This window comes from Artibeus jamaicensis, unplaced genomic scaffold (genome assembly GCF_021234435.1).
Source record: "Artibeus jamaicensis isolate MK-2021 breed Jamaican fruit bat unplaced genomic scaffold, CSHL_Jam_final scaffold_1019, whole genome shotgun sequence".
Classification (NCBI taxonomy): domain Eukaryota; kingdom Metazoa; phylum Chordata; class Mammalia; order Chiroptera; family Phyllostomidae; genus Artibeus; species Artibeus jamaicensis.
In genome coordinates this window covers 18,698,786-18,718,161 of record NW_026522025.1, presented here as the reverse complement: position 1 = coordinate 18,718,161, position 19,376 = coordinate 18,698,786, and the positions used below count along the sequence as shown (strand labels likewise).

Here is a 19,376-nt window from a genome sequence, read left to right as displayed (position 1 = left end):
CAAAGTTTATCATTTGTGATGTAACTATCTCATGGCACTTGGTTTTCACCTGCCATCTATCTATATAGTGCGTAAAAGGGAAGAGGAGCTGTGAAGGTGGATTACATAAACCTTTAATGGGTGATGGGGACCAACAGGACCTGTGTGCCTTCGGACATAGCGAGTTACCATCGCGTGGTGTCATAGTCACGTTCTTCTCGATTAGAATTCATCTATGTAGGAAGTGACCGTTCTTTCTTTGACGGTACTTAAAATCTGAGGAAGAAGAAGGAAAAGGAGGAGAAGAGGAGGAGAAAGAAAAGAGGGAGAAGAAGGAGGAGGACACTTACTACTTACGTAGTACTTGCTACCCCGTATACACGAAAGGAGAGAGAGCCACCAGAAATGTTTGGTTGCGGCTTTCTCCCATCACACAAGCAGGGAAAAGGCATTTGCAACCCAGTTTGAGTAGTTCTCTTTAGAAAGGCTGAGGCATTGGAGGCCGAACTTCCCGTCATCATCCAGAAATCACAGAACGTTTTCAGCATCAAAAGAAAAACTGATACCATTTTGTGATAACTTAAATTTCTCCAGTTGTTGGTCTGGCAGCACACAGCTACTTAGCCCCTGTGTCCAGTCAACAGAACAAGTGGCACCAAGTGTTAACTATAAATAAAGTCAATGATTTTTATGTGGGTGTGTCATGTGTTGGGGAAAAGAAATTTAATTAATGTTGACAAGTTCCTACGCTCATACTGGCTAGAAACCTAACTCTGGCAGGGAATATTGCAAGTAAGTTAAATGGTTACTGATACCTCATCTGTTAGACTCGGAGGAGTTGTGGTGTAGGACGTTGAACCGATTGGTCTGCGGCTCAGAGTAGAGGGATAGCCTGGAGCATGTAGATGGGTTTTGAAGTCACCGGAGTAGAAGAGGTCACCCAGTGAGTTTATGCAAGAAGTTACAACGTGCTGAGTTACCACTTTCTCTCCTGGGCGTTGTCATGGTTCTAAAGCCGCATGTGTATAAGCTGATGTGGTACCAACTTGCACCTTGGTGGGCTGGCCCCAGGCGGATGTGGCCCTCAGTTGTCACTGGTTGTGGCTGGTGGACAGCCACCAGTTGCTACTCTTGTCTCCAGGTCTCCCAGACATATCCCTTCTCATTCTGCTCATAGCTACTGTGGGTGAAGGCCTGCCCCACAGAGCCAGGTTTGGGGAGGCTGCAGATTGTCGGGGTCCCTTTCCTCTTCCTTGTTTTTGACCATGAGGGAGTTCAGCTGTGACCACTCTTCCCTCCCCTTGGACTAGAGGAGTGAGTGGTCTGAGGCAAGTTGTTCTCTGAGCCTTGATCTTCTCTTTTGTACATCGAGGGACTCCTCCTTCCATTTCTGTTACTCTGTGAAACGAAATAAGAAATTTCTCACTATGACTTGCTAATAAACTGATACTGGGGGGAAGAATTGGTTGTATTGTATGAAATAAGGTTTGTGGATTTTAAGTTAATGTGTGGATTCCAAATATAAAGGCTCATTTGTTCTTTAAAAAAAAAAGTGGCTACCTGAAGTAGAACTCAGAGATACTAACATTTTCAGAATGGAGAAACAGGAGACTTTAAAAGAGACTGCAAAGGAGTGTCTGAAGAGGTAGCAAGGAAATTAGTAAGAAAACCAGAACAAATGCCAACCTGAGTATTAGGGAGGAGAGTGTTGCTGTATAGGGCTACAGTCAACCAGCTCTGATGTTACAAAAAGTCAAGTAAAGGAAGTGTCCAGTGGATTCTGAAATCGGTTGGTAGCCCATCCTGACGATTTGTGGACTTGGAGGCAAGGCCACAAATCGGAGGTTTAGGGATAAATTTGGAGATAAGGGGGGTAAGAAAATCTTCTGAGAAGCCAGCAGTAACTTCTCGAGCGGTATATGGTGGGAAGTACGAAATCTGCAAAACAGTTTATTTCCTCAAGGAAGGGTAAATTTAGATATGCTAAAATGATAATGGGAAAAGCCAAAGAGTTAAAGGTAAAAGAAGAGGGAGATAGTTGAGAAGATAATACCTCTGAAGTTCACGCTGGATGGGACCCAGGGCACAGGCGGAGGGCGAGTTTCAGACAGACAGGGAGCCCCTGCCGCCCGAACAATAGGAGGGGAGGAGGGGAGGGCTGCAGGAGCCGAGCCTGGTGGTGAGTGAGAGGCCATCTGAACAAGGCGCTTCCTCTGCGAGGTGAATTAGGAGAGTGGGGAATGTGTGAAATCGTGTTCGATATTTTTGCCGCAAATTTTTTGACCACATGACTAATGGGCTGTAGGGCAATTTTGCCACAACACGTAAAATAACTGGTTGACAGTTTGGTTTTCATTGGGCAGACTCAATGCATTTATGCTAGCTGTCAGTTTGGTTTCATTTCTCTATGGATGAAGTTCTGGGAGTACTCCCACTTTAATATTGTATAAATCTTAGCCCTCATGACAGTTTACACAGGGATGAGTAAATGTGGTGATCTTAAGATAATGAGTGTTTAATGCCAGATTGCAAAGTTATGTGTAAAGCCAGATTGCTCGCTAAACTAGAAAATGCAGCATACCAGTCTGCACATTCTTCAGTGAGCACAGTCATCCCTCCCACTCTCCACAACAAGATTACCAAGCTAGGACATGTATGAAAGAGGTGGTTACTCATTGACAACAGTCTTGGAGAGCATTAATGATTGATCCTGTAGGTGCAAGTTGATGCTCTCTTAAAGAGGGAAGAAGTTGTAGCAGAAAAGTACAGCCACTATGGAAAACTGTATGGAATTTTCTCAGAAAACTAAAAATGAAACTGCCTTTTGACCCAACAATTCCACTGCTAGGATTATATCCTAAGAACCCTGAAACACCAATCCAAAAGAACTTATGCACCCCAATGTTCATAGCAGCACAATTTACAATAGCCAAGTGCTGGAAGCAACCTAGGTGCCCATCGGTAAATGAGTGGATCAAAAAACTGGTACATTTACACAAAGGAATTCTATGCAGCAGAGAGAAAGAAGGAGCTCCTACCCTTTGCAACAGCATGGATGGAACTGGAAAGCATTATGCTGAGTGAAATAGGCCAGGAGGTGAAAGACAAATACCACACGATCTCACCTTTAATAGGAAACTAAACAACAAAACAAATAAGCAGGCAAATTATAACCAAAGACACTGAAATAGAGAACAGGCAGACAGGGACCAGAGGGGAGAGGGGAGAGAATTTCAGGGAAAAAGGAGAAGGGTTTACAGAAACAAATATAAAGGACACATGGACAAAAACTAAGGGGGTGGAAATGAGAGGGAGGGGGAGGACTGGGGGGTGGGCTGGGATGGGAGTAAAAGAGAAAACTGTACTTGAACAACCATTAAAATAAATAAATTTTTTAAAAAGAAAGAAAAAATTGTGATGCCAAAGAGAGAGAGGAATTGACAAGCAAAAAAATTTAAAAATGTATAATACTATAAAGGAAAGACTTTGAAGACAATGTATTTTCATTTTTCTCATTAGCCTTTTGAATTTTGTTAATTTTTCATGTTTCATTGTGTCCTTTTTAATGTTCCTCCCTTATTTTTATTTTTTCTAGTGAAATAGTCTTACAGCCAATTAGTTATACAGTGAAAACGTTTGCAACAAAGATATTTATGATAAAAATGGCAAGAATAGAACTAAATGAAATAGCCGCTGTGGTAGAGAGAGACCTATCTTACTAGGGGATGGCACCATTAGGGACCTTGAATTCAAAGAGATCCCAATCGGCCCACATTCAGCCAGTGTCCAGGCCATGCACAAGATGCATCCATTTGAATCCCCTTCTCTGGTGAAGTCGCCCCATAACACAGATCCAAAAGAGAGAGCATCATTTTGACGTGAGACGAAGTTAAATAAGAATGTACTGCGTCAGGCAGAGCCAGTCATCAGCCTGCCCATATGCTGGCTGTGTGGCGCAGAGTGGAGTTCTGCATGTCATGGCTGTGGCTGTCCAGGAATCACGGAGGCCGGTCATTTACGGCTGCACATCCCTTTTACTATGTCACAGCTAATTTGTCGATTAAATTAAAAGTTTCGATCCATTATAGAGTGTCTGACTGTTGGTCCATTAGCTGTTAACTCATGCACACATCAATTACCTAAAAATTCAAGCTAAAATGGCCACATGATGGCTTTAGTGTGGACTGTAATACTAACGTTTTACCAATAAATTATTTAATAGGTTATTGTTTATATCTAGGCTCCCAACTACTCTAAATTCAGTGCATCTTTTCTAAATGTGAAAACAGCATGTTTATTGTGGAGAATTTGGGAAACAAAGAAATATGTAGAGAAGAAAATAGAGATCATTCTAATTCCCTCCCAGAGATAACTACTTCTAATATGTTTCTGCATATACTCACAGAATTGTTTTTAATTGGATGATACTATGTAACAAACACTTGTTTTCTCTTTTCACATCCTGAACATCTTTTCATGTTGTTAAGTACTTTTCAAGAACATGATTTTAAATAGCATCATTGGAAGACATATATAGTACACATACCACATGTTATGCAAATCAATGGATATTCCATAATTTAAACAGCACTCTATTTTGGGTCATTTAAGTTTTTCTAATTCTCTTTTATATTGAGGCAAATATTCCTGAACACATTAGTTTACACCTCTGATTCCTTTCTTAACCATTTAATTGTTCTTAATTGTCACTAACACTGTGGTTCTCTGAGTGGGTATTTTGGGTTTAAATAAAACTGTATTTTGGCAGGAAAAAAAAAAGCTGTTTTAATGATAAACATTTTCAAGGATTGCTGTTCTTTAAACCTTAACAGAAACACATTCTCTAGACTTTCTCTTGACATAAAGAGAAAAGATATATATATATCAAGACATATATCTTGATATATCTCATCTTGAGATATAAAGGTTTGACATATAATGAACAGGTCAAACCTCTCCTGACATGTATATCACAAAGCTAATCCTTCATCTATACTTCAAGGTATTGAATAATATATAGAGTAGATTTTGCCTTCCCCCTTGCAGCCAGAATTTGAATACCTACTTAGCTACTGACACATTTTGGCCATTCTAATAGGAAAGTGAGTATTTATCTAGTCATATATGTACCAAGCTATACAGAGCCAAATCACACAGAATTTATAATTCATACTAATTAAAGGAAAGAGTAATTCTTACACACTAAATAATGTGATGGCAGGGTTTTTTTTTTGAAGCAACTCTATTAGGTAGAAATCTGAGGAAAGCAGATATATGGGCAACATCCTCATTTCCTTGCACTGTCACCATCACACCCACTGCTGTGTCTCTGAATGACAGAACGTTCCGTCCTGGAATCGTTTGCAATGGTGCCATATAGCCCGGGGCCTGGGAAGAGCTGTGCTCTGGAAATCGAAGGTGTTGGTTACTCTGAACTCATTTGTACTTTTGCAACTGCACTACTAGATGGAGAAGATACTTGGTAATCATTATTAATCATATTTTAGAGAAGGGAGTAGTTCAGATATAAAATTAGATAACTGATCCCCAAACTATTGCTAGAAGCAGAATTCGGTCAGATTTATGGCAGGTCTTTGACTCCTGGCCAATGCGTTTCCCAGCCTGTTGCTTCTAAAACAGTGTCCCCTGAAGCTTTATGAATCTAGTACCTCGTCTCCTTTCACGGTCCACTTTCTAACTTTGTAATTTTTCTCTCTCCTCTCTTCACCACAACACATCCTTGAGGTTTTCCTGAAGAGGAATTTTGTCTTTCATTCCACATCATTAGCTTTTCAGTTTCTTTTATTTTTTAAAGATTTCATTTATTTATTTCTAGAGACATGGAAGAAAGGGAGAAAGACAGGGAGAGAAACATCGATGAGTGGGAGACACATGGACCAGTCACCTCTCTCATGTCCGCTCCCTGAGGCCTGGCCTGCAACCCAGCCTGCAACCCAGGAGTATGCCCGGACCGGGCTCTGTGGAACAACACTCAACCAGCTGATAGTTAAGTAGTTTCAAGGGCCCAGACTGATTGCAGTGTATTACAGTATAGGACATTTGTCAAACCGTGGAGGGAATTTCTAGTAAAGCAGGTTATTTTACCATGCCTAATAACAGAACATTATGAAAAACAAAAAAACATAGATCAAAATTTGCTATGGAGGAAAGTTCTCTTACACATTTATATTAGAAATAAACTGGAGACTTCTGGTCAAGATGGAGGCGTAGGTAGACACACTTTGTGTCCTCACACAACCAAAAGAAGGACAACAACAACAAATTTAAAAGCAAAAGAACTTACATGTACGACCCATGAACATGAACTAAGGTGGGGGAAATGCTGGTGGGAGGTGGGGTACAGGGCAGAGGGGAATAAAGGGGAGAAAGAATTGGGACAACTGTAATAGCATAATCAATAAAATATATATTTTTAAAAAAGAAATAAACTGGAAACATAAAAATGCCATACAATGGAGCCTAAGGGCAAGTAACTAATTTTATTTCTTTTTACACAAATTAATTTTTCTGTATTCATTCATTTATCATCTTCAATAGATATTTATAGCCTATAACCCATGGTACTTTTGAACCAAGGTATGAAGTACTACTGAAGATTTTTCAGTGTATAGTTATTGAATTTTGGGGGCCATAAGATGCACCTAAGTTTTAGAGGAGGAAAATAGGAAAAAAAATTTGAAGCCAAAAATGTGGTAAAATATTTAATACCATAAATAACATAATATTTCACTGATGTAAATGTAAACAGAACTCAAGAGCAGAATTAACAACCATTATTCCTCCTAAGTTTGCGGGGGGAAAAGTGCATCTTATAGTCTGAAAATATGATAAATCCTGCTGCAATAAAATAAAGTCCAAATGGAGAATATTAAAAGCAGTTTCCTTTGGTTTGTGCTTTGCACATTTAAAAGATTGTTATCACTTGGGAAGGGAAAAATCATTTCAGTTTTTTAGTTAGGATGAGGCAAGGTAATTGCCCTTGACACTAGCCAGGAATAGAGAATTTAGAAGTCACTGATAGAGTTGCGTTCCTGGTTATCACAGGTACAGGGCGTTCTCTGTTCCTGCTGAGAACCAGGGGAGAGGTGAGAGGCCTGGGTGAGTCACATGGCTCCTGGGGAAGATGCTGGCAGAAGAGCAGCAGCTCTGATCAGCCAGAATTGGTCTCAAAGCTCCTTTGACAACTAGCGGATTATGTGAGGCTGATTGGAAAGAGCAATCGTGCAGAGTATACATGCATTTGCTTTAAAAAAAAAAAAAGAGCCTCTGTGCTGTCAAGCATCCTGTTATTTGGTTGTTTGCTGTGTCTCTAAAAGGAGTAGAATTGGGCTTACAGGAATAGTTAATTGTACCAGAAATCTACATATGCATGCCAATGGTTTGATCCCTAAGTCAGACCATCTAAAAAATATTTGCAAAAATTATAATCACTTTTTAGCTCCTTAAATATAGGGATCTCAGCAGATAGATGCTAACTTGCATTTATGTTCAAACATAGATGACAAATTTGGGGTCCTACTTCCATCCCTTCTGCCATTTGGAAGTGGCAGTATCGTGCTCACTGCCTCTAATTCAAATTATCTTCTTATTGCACATCTCACAGCTTCTGGGAAAAGCTGGAGTGTCCCTCCCCACGTGCCAGTTATTGCTTACAGAGCTTGATTTTATAATGTCACAATCACATATTGTCAATAGTAAGTTACTGGAAACTATAGTCAAATTACCCAGGTAAGGTATATGAAACCTATATTAGCCTAATAAACATAGTTTAGTATTATTAACCTCATAAAAATTTTTAAATAATCAAAGGGAGCTGAGTAAAATGACTTAAATCCCATTTTAATAAGTGGTTTTGTAAGTTTTCTTGATTATAAAAAGTTGAAGAAATTTAACACTTTATTACATAAGAGAAAATGAAAATGTAATTTAAGTGAGTTTTCAGATCATTCTAGACCAGGCTCAGAACACCTTCTGGAAGATGGTTAAGTGGTCAAATATATTTCATTATTGGTTGAAAACGGGCTGTAAGAGCTAGATGAACCTTTCCAACTGTTTATAAAAAGAAGAAAAAAGAATTACTAGCTACATATTTTTAAAGACAACTATGTTGAAAATATAGTTTTTTACCTTTTAGTCAAATATGCTAAAATCTACCTGATGTCACTAAATAATGAGTTCATTTTACATGTTGCAAATTTAGAAATTGAGATAATGTGAACGTGAATAGTTTTGGGATGAAGTTTACTTTTACTTTATTTATAATAAAGTTTTCTAAGAAAGTGAACAAAATAAACAGGCTAGGATGTTTCATCCTACCAAGAGGGAATAAATCATTTTCAAGCTCATTCCGCCCCAACCCCTCTCAACATTTGTTGAGTGCTCACTCTGTGGGCGTATTCATTTTCTCCTGTAGCTTCTCTAACAAATTACTGTAAACTCGGTGGCTTAAAACAACACAAAGTTCTCTTAAAGTTGTACTGATCAGAAGCCTGACACACTGGGCTAATAATACCAAGTGTCCATGGGGCTGCATTTCTTTTCTGGAAGCTCTGAAGAAGTATGTGAGATCGGCCTTTTTTTTTTTTTTGCCTTTTTTCATTTCTAGAGGCCATACATCTGCATCCCTTAACTCATGGCTTCCTTCTTTCATTGAAAACCAGCAAGACTGCATCTCTCTGACCACTTTTTGTAGTCATGTCTTCCTCAGACCACAGCTGGAGAAGATTCTCAGATATTATGGACGCATGTTATACATTGAGTCTACCCGGACAATCCTGGACAATCTCCCCATGTCAGTCCTTAACATTAAACACATCTGCTACATCCTTTTTGCCATGTGTGATAATCTGTTCGCAGGTTCCAGGGACTGGGACCTGGGTCTCTCGGAGGGGGCCATCTGCGTGCCACAGTGGGAGGCAGTGTTCGGTTCATAGGACTCTGAACCAGCATCAACAGATACTAGTGTAGCAATATGATTTTAAATAAATCTGGTGTATAAGTTTAATAAATTCATATTTATTAAGGAAGGAAATAATAATCAACTTCCTTTAAATAAAAGGCTTCCCTAAAATGTTTGAAATGCTTCTATGTACGTAAAATTAAAAAATAATTTAATATTGTTTACTAGTAAATTATTAATAATAACTCCATTGCATTCTACAAGTTTATGTGTTTTACATAATTTAATTATAATAAACAATATAACTGTATGTACATAATACTGTTTTATAATCTGTTGTCTTCACTTAGTTCTTAAACATACTATTCCGTGAACTGAATGCTCCCTTCCACCCCTTGAACCAGGGAGAAGGACAAACGGAAAACAGGGCACGGGCAGCACAGAGGCTCTTTCTGTAGCCGGTGCACCCGTCCTGGGCTGATCGTGCCTCCTGACCAGCTTCAGAACAAGCCGGGCAGGGGAGCATTGAGACCCATGTGAAATAAAATATCTGTATTTTATTAAGCTTTAATCCTGATGTTAGAGAGTCATGTGTTTACAGTTTCTTGCTAGTATGGATGATGCTTCAGTGAACATTCAATTATTTGCTGTTTTCTGCTTTTTTTGAATAAATCCCTTGGGAAAAAAATCCTTGGAAAGAAATTATGGACTCACAATACATGGCTATCTACTGCTTGCCTACCCATTCCTCTCTTCTTATTTATTTATGGAACCGTAGTTTTGTTCAGGCAGTAGGGTGGTACCCTGGTCAAGGACCATGGGTTAAGCCCCAGGAGGTGAAATTGTCTATAAGCCAAACCTAAAAATTTCTGTCTCCTTTGCCAGTGACTGGCTTAAGAATTACCTGTGCCTCAACTCTGTCCAAGAAGACCAAGTTGAAGTTTATTCAAAATTTTATTGGGAAAAATAGTCCCAAGCCCTGCCGTCGTGAAGTCTATATTCTATGTGAGCCGGTGGTAAGGAGGGAGGGAGAGACAAAGGAAAGTAAGATACCGTGTGCCGTGTGATGCTGGTAAACCATGGTTTGGGTCTGGCTCGGCCGTTTTACATCATTAAACCTCGGTTTCTGAAGTTGCGAGAAGGAGAAGGCAATCATATCTGTCTTATATTGTTTATTAAATGCACGTGAAGAACTTGACATAGTGCCTGGCAAATTGTTAGGACTCCGAAAATGTTATTATTATTACTTTCCCCTTTCTTGCTTCTACTTTTTCTTCAGTGGTTTTTGGTTTCAGTTAAACTACTAAAGTTTAAGGTTGAATGCATTTTGGTTTTGTTGAAGTGTTGGCTCTCATTTGGGTATCAGCCTGCTGGTGTTTTCTGCAACAAGACAGATGATTTTGGCTAATTTTGAGATGTGTTATTTTGAAACTTCTTAAATCACAAGGATCAAGAGCCTGAGAACATACACTTAAAAAAAAGCTGTGTCCTGTCAAATAGCCAAAAATGTGGGAACATCCGTAGGAATGTCTTGTGTGATTCATAGCTATGTTCTATGAATATAAATGTTGCTCGATCATTTCATTGTAACCACCAATTTATTGTAAACTGACTACGTGCAAAGTACTGTGCAGAGGAGATGAATATGACCTTATTAACCTTTGGGACAATTATTGTTCTTCTTTCTTAGATAATGATGTTGAAAATGACCTTTAATCAAGCATCAGTTGAGCACTGCAAGACACAACCAGAAAAGCAGAAAGAATGCAACTTCTTCTTAATAGCTGTCCGCCTGGCTTCACTGAACCAGATCTTGGATCCCTGGGTCTATCTGCTGCTAAGAAAGATTCTTCTTCGAAAGTTTTGCCAGGTAGCAAATGCTGTCTCCTGCTGCTCTAATGATGAACAGAAAGGGCAGCCTATCTCATTATCCAATGAAATAACACAGACAGGAGCATGAAAGAAAACACTTAAATCGATTTGCATGTTCACAGCTTTCTGCAACAAATAGCCTTACAACTTACTGTGAATTTAGGCATCTGTGGCATGCCATTGTTTATGCATCAAAGTAGAATTTTTGATGTAAGGCTGAATGGTCTCAGCATAGATAATTCCCTGTGCCAAAAGTACTGAAAAACAAAAGAAAATATATGAAATAACAGTCTAGTGTTTTGGCTTCTCTGCCATTTGTAGCTGAATATGTGATTATTTATAAATGATCTTGATCTGTGCCGAGTGGGGTGGGGGAAATTAGTATTCCAGTACACTGAGCACACACAGTGGGTTTAATACGTGTATTACCAAAGACAAGGCAATTGTTTGGTTCTGTTCAGAGTCCTTGGTCTTTCGTGTTCTCTTTCACTTTCTGCTTCTCTTTCTCTCTGTGTCACTCTTTTGCCCCCTTACACTTTTCTAAAAAGTTGAACTAAGATTAAAAAATGTATCTACAATATTCATTACTATTAATGTTATTGAAGTATTGTTCAATATGTAAATTAGCTGATAAGGTTACAAAGTTTAAGCTTTGGTTGTGTTGGTAATTAGGTTTACTTACTATCTGAATAAGAGCCAATTCCCTTTACTTTTAAGTGTGTGTGGACTTGTTACTGTTCAGACTGCTGAACGTTCTTCCTTTGGAACACATCTTTAATTCCTACAAGCCTGGAGAAGATTCGTGAACCTGACCATGGGGGTCAGTGCAGTGACTTTTCAGAATGCATTTGAGGACTGATTTGAGCACTGATATAAGTATTCTGGTTAATTATCTCTGATTTTTTCCACCAAAAGTATTCCTTAGTCTTTGGGATATTTAAATACTAACTCTGACTCTAAGACCAATAAAATTTTGAGAGTTCCATAAAGACTTTTCATAGTTTGGTCTATTTATTGAATAAGGAAATAATAATATTGACCTTCCTTGCGGCATTTTCTCTGTCTTCTCCTCAGAGTAGTTTTATCTAAATACTTATCATTAAATATTTTTATTATAGTCTACATGTATATAACCTTAATAGCTAAGCTTTATATTTTTTAGGCACAAGTAGATCGCAACTTTAAATTTTGATAATTGCACTTTTAAAAAACATTTTCCCAACAAACGCAACAGTCTTTTAAGTTAAGCCTACACAAAATGTTCTTTGTATTCTTAGAAGCATTCATTTTGTAAACTAATTAACATTTCCTCATGATTCTGATCTCCAGGTTACTTTACTATTTTCTAGTTTAAAAAAAAACAACAAGATTTTTTTATGTAGTAACTCCATTTGTCTTTGAGTTTTGTAGGTGTTTGGAAAAGAATTAGCTTTAACAGTTACTGTATATCTATTAGATTTCTACGTACACTAGCCTAGGTCAGTCTGGAATGGTCATTTTAAATGACCATGTCAAACTGAGTAAGAAGGTAAGATCTGCTGGGAGTATTCACAATAGTTCTGCAAATGTAGGTTTTGGAAAAAATGGTGATAAATGACCAATGTGAAAACCCCATTTAAAAATTTCTCTGTACCTTAGTCGGATTATCCCACAGGTCACTTCCTCGAGGTATAAGACAAAACCATGTACTTCAGGAAAAAAAGTTCACTTAGATGACCTTGTCTTAAAAAGGCTTTACTTCTTGAGTGGACCTCTGACCCCATGTTATAATCAGGTAGACACATGCACAGTGGGGTTATTTTTTCCAACACCGAGCACTGCACTTGGGATACAGAAAGTGTTCAAACTTTGTTCAGTGAATGAACGAATAAATGTCTGCCCAACCAGAGTACCATCAGTAAGGCACCACCACACGGTTGAAGTGCTTTATGCCATTATAGTTTGTCAGGCTGATGAAGTGAATGATCCCTGCTTATTTAATTATAGAAATGTGAATTTATCTTCAAATGTGTAGTGTCATACTGCTGCACAACAAAGTGCTTTATTTGTATTAATAATTTAAGATACTGATAAATCCAAGAGATAATGGAGATTACTGTCAAAGAAAAATCCCTTTTTATTCAACCACAGAAATACATAAAGACAAAAGAGCCTGAGGCTTGTTCTTAACCACAAAATAAATTTATATCCCAAAGACCTGGTAGGAGTGCAAAAATGGCAGGTTTTTGAGGTGGAAAAGGAAGAAATTATGAAATGGCATTTGAGTTTTCTTATCTAGGCAGCTATTTGTTAGTCCAGGGAAAATCTGACAAGAAATAGAAGTCAAATAATTTTAGTCTTGGGATGATAGTTGAGGTTAGATTTCATAGACATTGTACAGAGTCTTTAGATGTGGTTTGGAAGTGGACACCTATAGTCATCATAGAAGAGTATGCCTATTTCCAAGTTTAAGTTCATTGGCCTTAAAATTCACTCTCATATACTTAGTTTATCTGAGCAGGGAAAAAAAACCTCATGCATAAATTGTGACAATTTCTAAACTTCATATTGTTGGTAAAATAAATAAATAGAAGTCTAGGAGACCATGTGAAAAGAAATGAGTGAGTAGAATGTGGAAATATAAGCAAAATTAGCCATCATAATTTTTACAAAGGAGTCCTGATTTTCTAATGGTAAAGTTGTACAGCTGCACTGAGTCATAGAAGAAAATCAGGACATGCTACCCAGTAGGAACAGTTTGCTTTTCAGATGAAATAGGTGTGGTGGATGTCCTGAACATATTTTAAGTTGAAAAGGGTAATGTGTTATCTCAAAATTTACCAAATTTACCCATTGCTGTATCCAAGAAATTTTAAGGAAACCTAAGTGTTTAATCATGCCAGATTTAAATGACAATGAGTTTTAAAAAGTGAATATATATTTCTACTTAACGCTTTCTTAGTATGTGAAAGATCTCAGGACCATGTCACAGAAAAGAAACCGTAGAAGCTCATGTGCAAGTTAACTGTGGAGGCCCTGTGACGGCACCAGCACACTGAGACTTTTCTACCAGTACTTTTAAATCGTGCTGGTCCCGAAACGAGGTATTCTAATATTAAATTTTTAAGTAAAATTATACTTTTTATTTATTTAATGCGTTTTATATTTTTGTTGGTTTTGACTCCAAATTAGTAATTGGCTTTTAATCCCACAATTGTGTGGAAAACCATTGTTTTTCCACAACAACAGTTATCTAATAGTTCTTTTGTATTGGGATCAAGTTGGAGACAGAAAATAGGAAACTTTTGTTCTTTGTAATTTCAGGCACATATATTGCCCGATGCTTTTTATAATTTAACCCCAAAAGTCACTCTTGAAATCTACAGGATCCTGGAAGACAAGTGGCTCAGAGAGACTGCGGAGTATTTACTACTGAAACCATATGGAATAATGAAAATTTCTATGATTTATCTCCATGAAAAGTTTAGGCCATATTCTGTGCCAAATCTTCACCACTGCTGGTTTATTGCTGGTTTTGTGCACATGTATGTCTTAAAAAAATCTCTAAAACTGATGCCTAAATAAATGTAAAGAATTGTTCAATGAATGAATTACATCATTTTCAAAGTGAAGACTTTAATACTGTGACAAAGTCCATGGGACTGTTTTCTAAGTTGCAATAAAATGTTATAAGAGGTGGCATATACCTGATGTTTCACCACCCAGGTTGTGATAGAACCAATGTAGAAATTTGAAAAGCAACCTAAGACTCACATACACACTTGTTAAGAAGCTGAAGCTCAGTATGCTATGACAACTAGTAGGTGGTGATTACATAGGAAGCATGGAACAGAAAATTCTTTTTTTTCCATAGAATTTCATTATATCAGTATCATTTTATATAGATGCTAATCTCATACAAATGTCCATATTCATTTGGATTACCCCAACCAAAAAGATTTTAATTTTATTATGAATTTGTATCTATGGTTATCAAGTAAAATCTTGCCCTCGTCTTCCTTGAATGCATCAAATCTACAATAAAGTCATTTTTTTCAAAAAACGATGAACAATTCATTTTTAAGTCAGATGTGAAGATATCTTCAAATCATCCTACTTAACAATTCCATCTCACTCTCCCCTGTGCTCTACTCTTTTCAGGTATGAAAGAAAAGGAATTTTTTATTTTATATATTCTCTATTTTATAATTCCTAAAAGAGGATTGTATTTAAAGGCTTATAATTTATGCAAGTTGAGTTGCAAACCATTACATTACCATACCATCAGCTGAGTATGATTTTCTTGACATCTGATTGAAATACAATTCAATCAAATATATACCATATTCATTTATATGTCACTTTTTATTTATTGAGAATAAAAATTTTTTTCAGCTTCATAGCATAAGCAACCCAAAGGGCTCCTGGGTTACATATTTCTTCACTAGAAACAAGACTGTTCCTCCCAGATCCCTTCCCTCCAACCTGTTTATTCATATTTATTTTCTCATAGAGAGAAAGTAACAAATATTTGCTACTGGCAAAGCAGGGATTGTTTTTAAGAGGAGAGAGGATGGCTTCATATTTCTAATATGCTAATGTCCTTATGAAATAGGTTTGAGTCTTTTTTTCTTTAAGATTTTATTTATTGTTGGAGAGGGTAAGGGAGGGAGAAAGAGAAGGAAATATGTGGTTGCCTCTCACATGTGCCCCTTACTGGGGACCTGGCCTGCAACCCAGGCATGTGCCCTGACTGGGAATCAAACCTGTGACCCTTTGGTTCGCAGGCTGGTGCTCAGTCCAGTGAGCCACACCAGCCAGGGCTGAGTCTGTTTTTTTAATAAGCCTGTGTTGATGAAACAATTTTATCATTGGAGTAAAGATAGGAAGGAAAGAAATTACCTTCAGGAACAAATCAATCTTTTCAGGCTTTTTGAGCATTTTGGAGATAATTCCACATCTGAAGTTATTTTCAAATGTGCAGGCCGTAAATTCTTTTGTCTCTTGATTTAGAATTAGAATATTTTGGCCTTTAATTAAAGTGAATCAGATATCTAGCTAAAAGCTAGCCAGTCACTAAATTCTAATCATTATTTGAAGAATTCCTTTGTATAGTTTTAGTTTCTGTAGAAATCAAAGCTGTAATGGTAAGCAGGGTAAATGCATATGACTTACTGATACATCTCCGTGTCATTTCCAAATTTACCTATTTGGAAATAGGTATACCTGATGGTATAGGTAGAGGTATAAGTATCCACATAAGGATACTTATGTGGAACAGGCACAGAGTGGGTTAGAAAACACAGAGAAAGACATGGAGGAAAACCTGTACATTTCCTACTCTGTTAACCATCTTCATCCTTTTACGCCATTCCACAGGAGCAAAGAGAGGAAGGGACTGCATGTATCTTTACAGTGGAGTGTCAGTCGGACAAAGCAAGGACAGGCCAGGGTTCTTTTTTGTAAGAGTAGATTTCCCATTCACTCAAGTCATCACTGGCAGCTAAACGCTCTTTTTCCCGACCCATGTATGTTATGTATATTATGTATGTAATATTTTCCAACCATCTATGTAATATATGTGTATTAAATACTTTACCTTCTCCTTCTTTATTGACCAAATGAGTTATACAAAGAGCAGAAAGTTGAACATCTCTTTAAGCAAACAAACTAAAACTAGGCACTAATTATCTTAATCTGGATACAACGAATGAAGTGTGTCTAAGTAAGGAATGCGATCATTGGCACTTCAATGAGAATGTCAGCTCAGTAGGGAAAGCGTGTGTCTGCCCACCACCCCCACTGAGCAGCCCGTCTCTGTGTACTTGGTGAAGTGAAAAAGTATACTTTTGTCACCTCTATGTAAAGTTTTCGGGGGAGTTATCTTAAATATATTTAAATAAATGTTTCAACATGTTTTGAAAGCTGGTCTTCAATATTGTGAAGACAAAGAATAAAAGAGACTATGAAAAGTACATCAGAATTTTGATGGCAATTCAAGTCATAGCTAGTCTGTATATATAATAAATGTATGTTATTTATGTGGTGTTTGTCAATGGAAAATAAAGTGGAATGTCCTGAAATGCTCCTGTCTTTTTTTCCTGATGTCAAATTATGTCAGGAATATTATAATTGTGTTAAATATTATCTTGAAATCCTATTTGATGTGCTTTGTCAAAATAACAGCACAACAGTATTATATTATCCAGAACAATGAAATCATTTTGTTTCATATTCTATAATCATCAACAGTACAAATTATAATTTATGTACTATAAATTTGAGAGGCACTCTTTCCCCATTTTCGACATGATAATTATTTGTGTGATAATAACAGGATTATAGTTGTTAACACAAAAGCACATTTATTGTAAACTTAGTTCTTTCTCTTTCTTATGGATTCTGGAGTAATTTACCAGCAGTCAATGTCAGAATTGTCCTTGGGTGTAGTCAGACCCTTTAGCAATCTTATCTATACCCTTTAGCATTGGCATGAGCTGATTACTAGTGGAAACAAAGGTTGGCCTGCTCCACTACCCAATTTCATGTGCTCATTCAGGCCACCCTCCTCTTCCTTCTCCAGTGAAAGGAGTTCTGTACAATGTTGAAAGAAAAGCCAAGCTTTGTAAAAGTAGCTCGTTGATCTTACTCTCCTTGTCCCCAAGAAAAGGCATTTTGGGAGGGCTTTGTCCTAGACCTTCAAAGATATTATAGTGTCTACAGTCTATGTTCTTTAGAATTTCAGGTAAACATCGTTATGGCTACCTTTCAGTAGGCCAGAAATGTCCACCACAGTGCTTATGCACCTATGTGCTGTGAAATGAGATATTATCCAGTCCCACATCCTTGGAGGACATGGGACCAGATATCCTTAGTTATCCTTGGGGGCCATTGTGCTCACCTAAAACAGTCTCGAATAAATCCAATTTGGAGAGTGGGTACTCAAAACCCTGGCCTGTCCTCCAACCCACACTTGCTTGTCTTTCCTTCACCATATATCTGTCTTGCACTTGTATGTGCTAAGCATTCTGGTAGGTGCTAAGACATAAGAATTAAAAAAAAGCTTTCAACAGATTTAATAGGGGAGTAAGAAATAATTTGATCAGAGCTGTGATTAAAGTAAGCATATGGTAGTATGTGAGCCTGTGGAGGAGGTGACGCTAAAATAGGAAATGGTTTCTTATTGGAAGTGAGATTTAATCTGCATTCTGGAGAAAAGCATAGGTGTTAACCAAGAAAGGCAGCACATTTTATGATATTTTTTCATTTTACTCTGCCCAAATCATTACAGTTTCCAAGACACTGATGCTGACTAATTTCTAGTGGCTATTGTGGGAAGTGTGGATCTGAATGGAGTGTATCTGTGGAAACTCCAGAGGGGGCAGGGGCAGCAAGGCCTGAGAGCAGGATCTCTCAACCTTGGCGTTATTGACACACTGGGCCAGATAATTCTCTGTTGTGGCAGCCGTCCTTGCTTTGCAGGCTATTGAGCAGTATCTCGGGCTTCTCCCCACTAGATGCCAGTAACACTTCCTTAGTTGACAATCAAAAATGTTGCCAGACATTGCCAAATGTACCATGGGGGACATGACTGCTCCCAGTGGAGAACTTGGTGTCTGTGGCCACCAAGAAGGGGCCGTATGTCATGACAGGCCATCTGTGAGATCCAGCCTCTCACAGGCACCGCCCTGGCGTTTCCAGAGGCAGCAGGCACCAGGATACCAGTTTGTGTCTGGCTGCACAAAAATGTGGAACTGCCACTATGACAATGCCTGGATCGCCTCAGCCCTGATCCCCTTCTGTAATCACGTAAACCTATTCACAAATGAACAGGTACAATTTCTTAGAAAATATCACCTTTCTTTTGATGCTTCCAATCCCTATTTTGTTCTTGATAAGAGGCCCTAGGGTTATGTGTCTCTCAAAGGGATATCTAAGGAGAGTGAGTCTATTTCTCCCAGGACTTTAAAAAATCTGTTATAATTCCTTCTAAGTTCACATTTCCAGACTGGTGCCTTAGTCGAAGAGAACTTATTTAATTTACCAAATCCTGTCTTCAATGCTGCTTTTGCATATTTGGTCTATATAACAGACCTGATAATATTTGGACCTGTAGCAGCTTTATTTAATCTGAAGGATTTTTTTCAAAGAGCAGTCAACTTTTAGGCAAACATCTCCCAGCCTTGGGTCTTCCTCAGCTCATGGAAGTCTGCGGTACCTCAAGCATAGAGCTATGATCATACATTTTGATGACAGAATTCAAGTCATGATCTCTATAACTGTATGGAATGGAAAGCTGAAAAACTTAGACCCCAAATCTGACCAAAAAATAAAATTAGAACAACAGTATCCATTGGTCTATTTCTGAGGCTAAGAAAGAAAGGTCTGTGGCTTCTTACACAATTGTTTTAAAAGAAGGCTTTGAATATAATACACAAAATCGTTTGAATCTCATTTTGAGAAGAACATCAGAAGAAAATAATCTGAAACCATTACCACCGACTGAGGTGCTTTATACCCAGTAGAACACTGGTTCTTAATCACTTTGGGATCAGAGATCCCTATGAGAACCTGTATGGTGCAGAGGCTGTGGTGGCCTCCTGACATCTGTCTATGGAAGTCTTGG

At 37.9% G+C, this 19,376-nt stretch overlaps 1 protein-coding gene across 2 annotated transcripts in view; it reads left to right on the top strand.

Moving 5' to 3' along the window:
• PTGER3 (prostaglandin E receptor 3) overlaps window positions 1-19,376 on the top strand; it is a 79,385-nt gene that overhangs the window by 21,068 nt on the left and 38,941 nt on the right. The window contains exons 2-3 of one of the 2 annotated variants that reach the window (XM_053655482.1): window positions 10,590-10,769; window positions 14,137-16,825. In XM_053655482.1, coding sequence (XP_053511457.1) covers window positions 10,590-10,769; window positions 14,137-14,229 — 273 coding nt within the window. In that variant the 3' untranslated portion in view covers window positions 14,230-16,825. Of the gene's footprint in view, window positions 1-10,589; window positions 10,770-14,136; window positions 16,826-19,376 lie in introns of those variants that run through there. The other variant, XM_037139962.2, reaches the window with a different exon arrangement.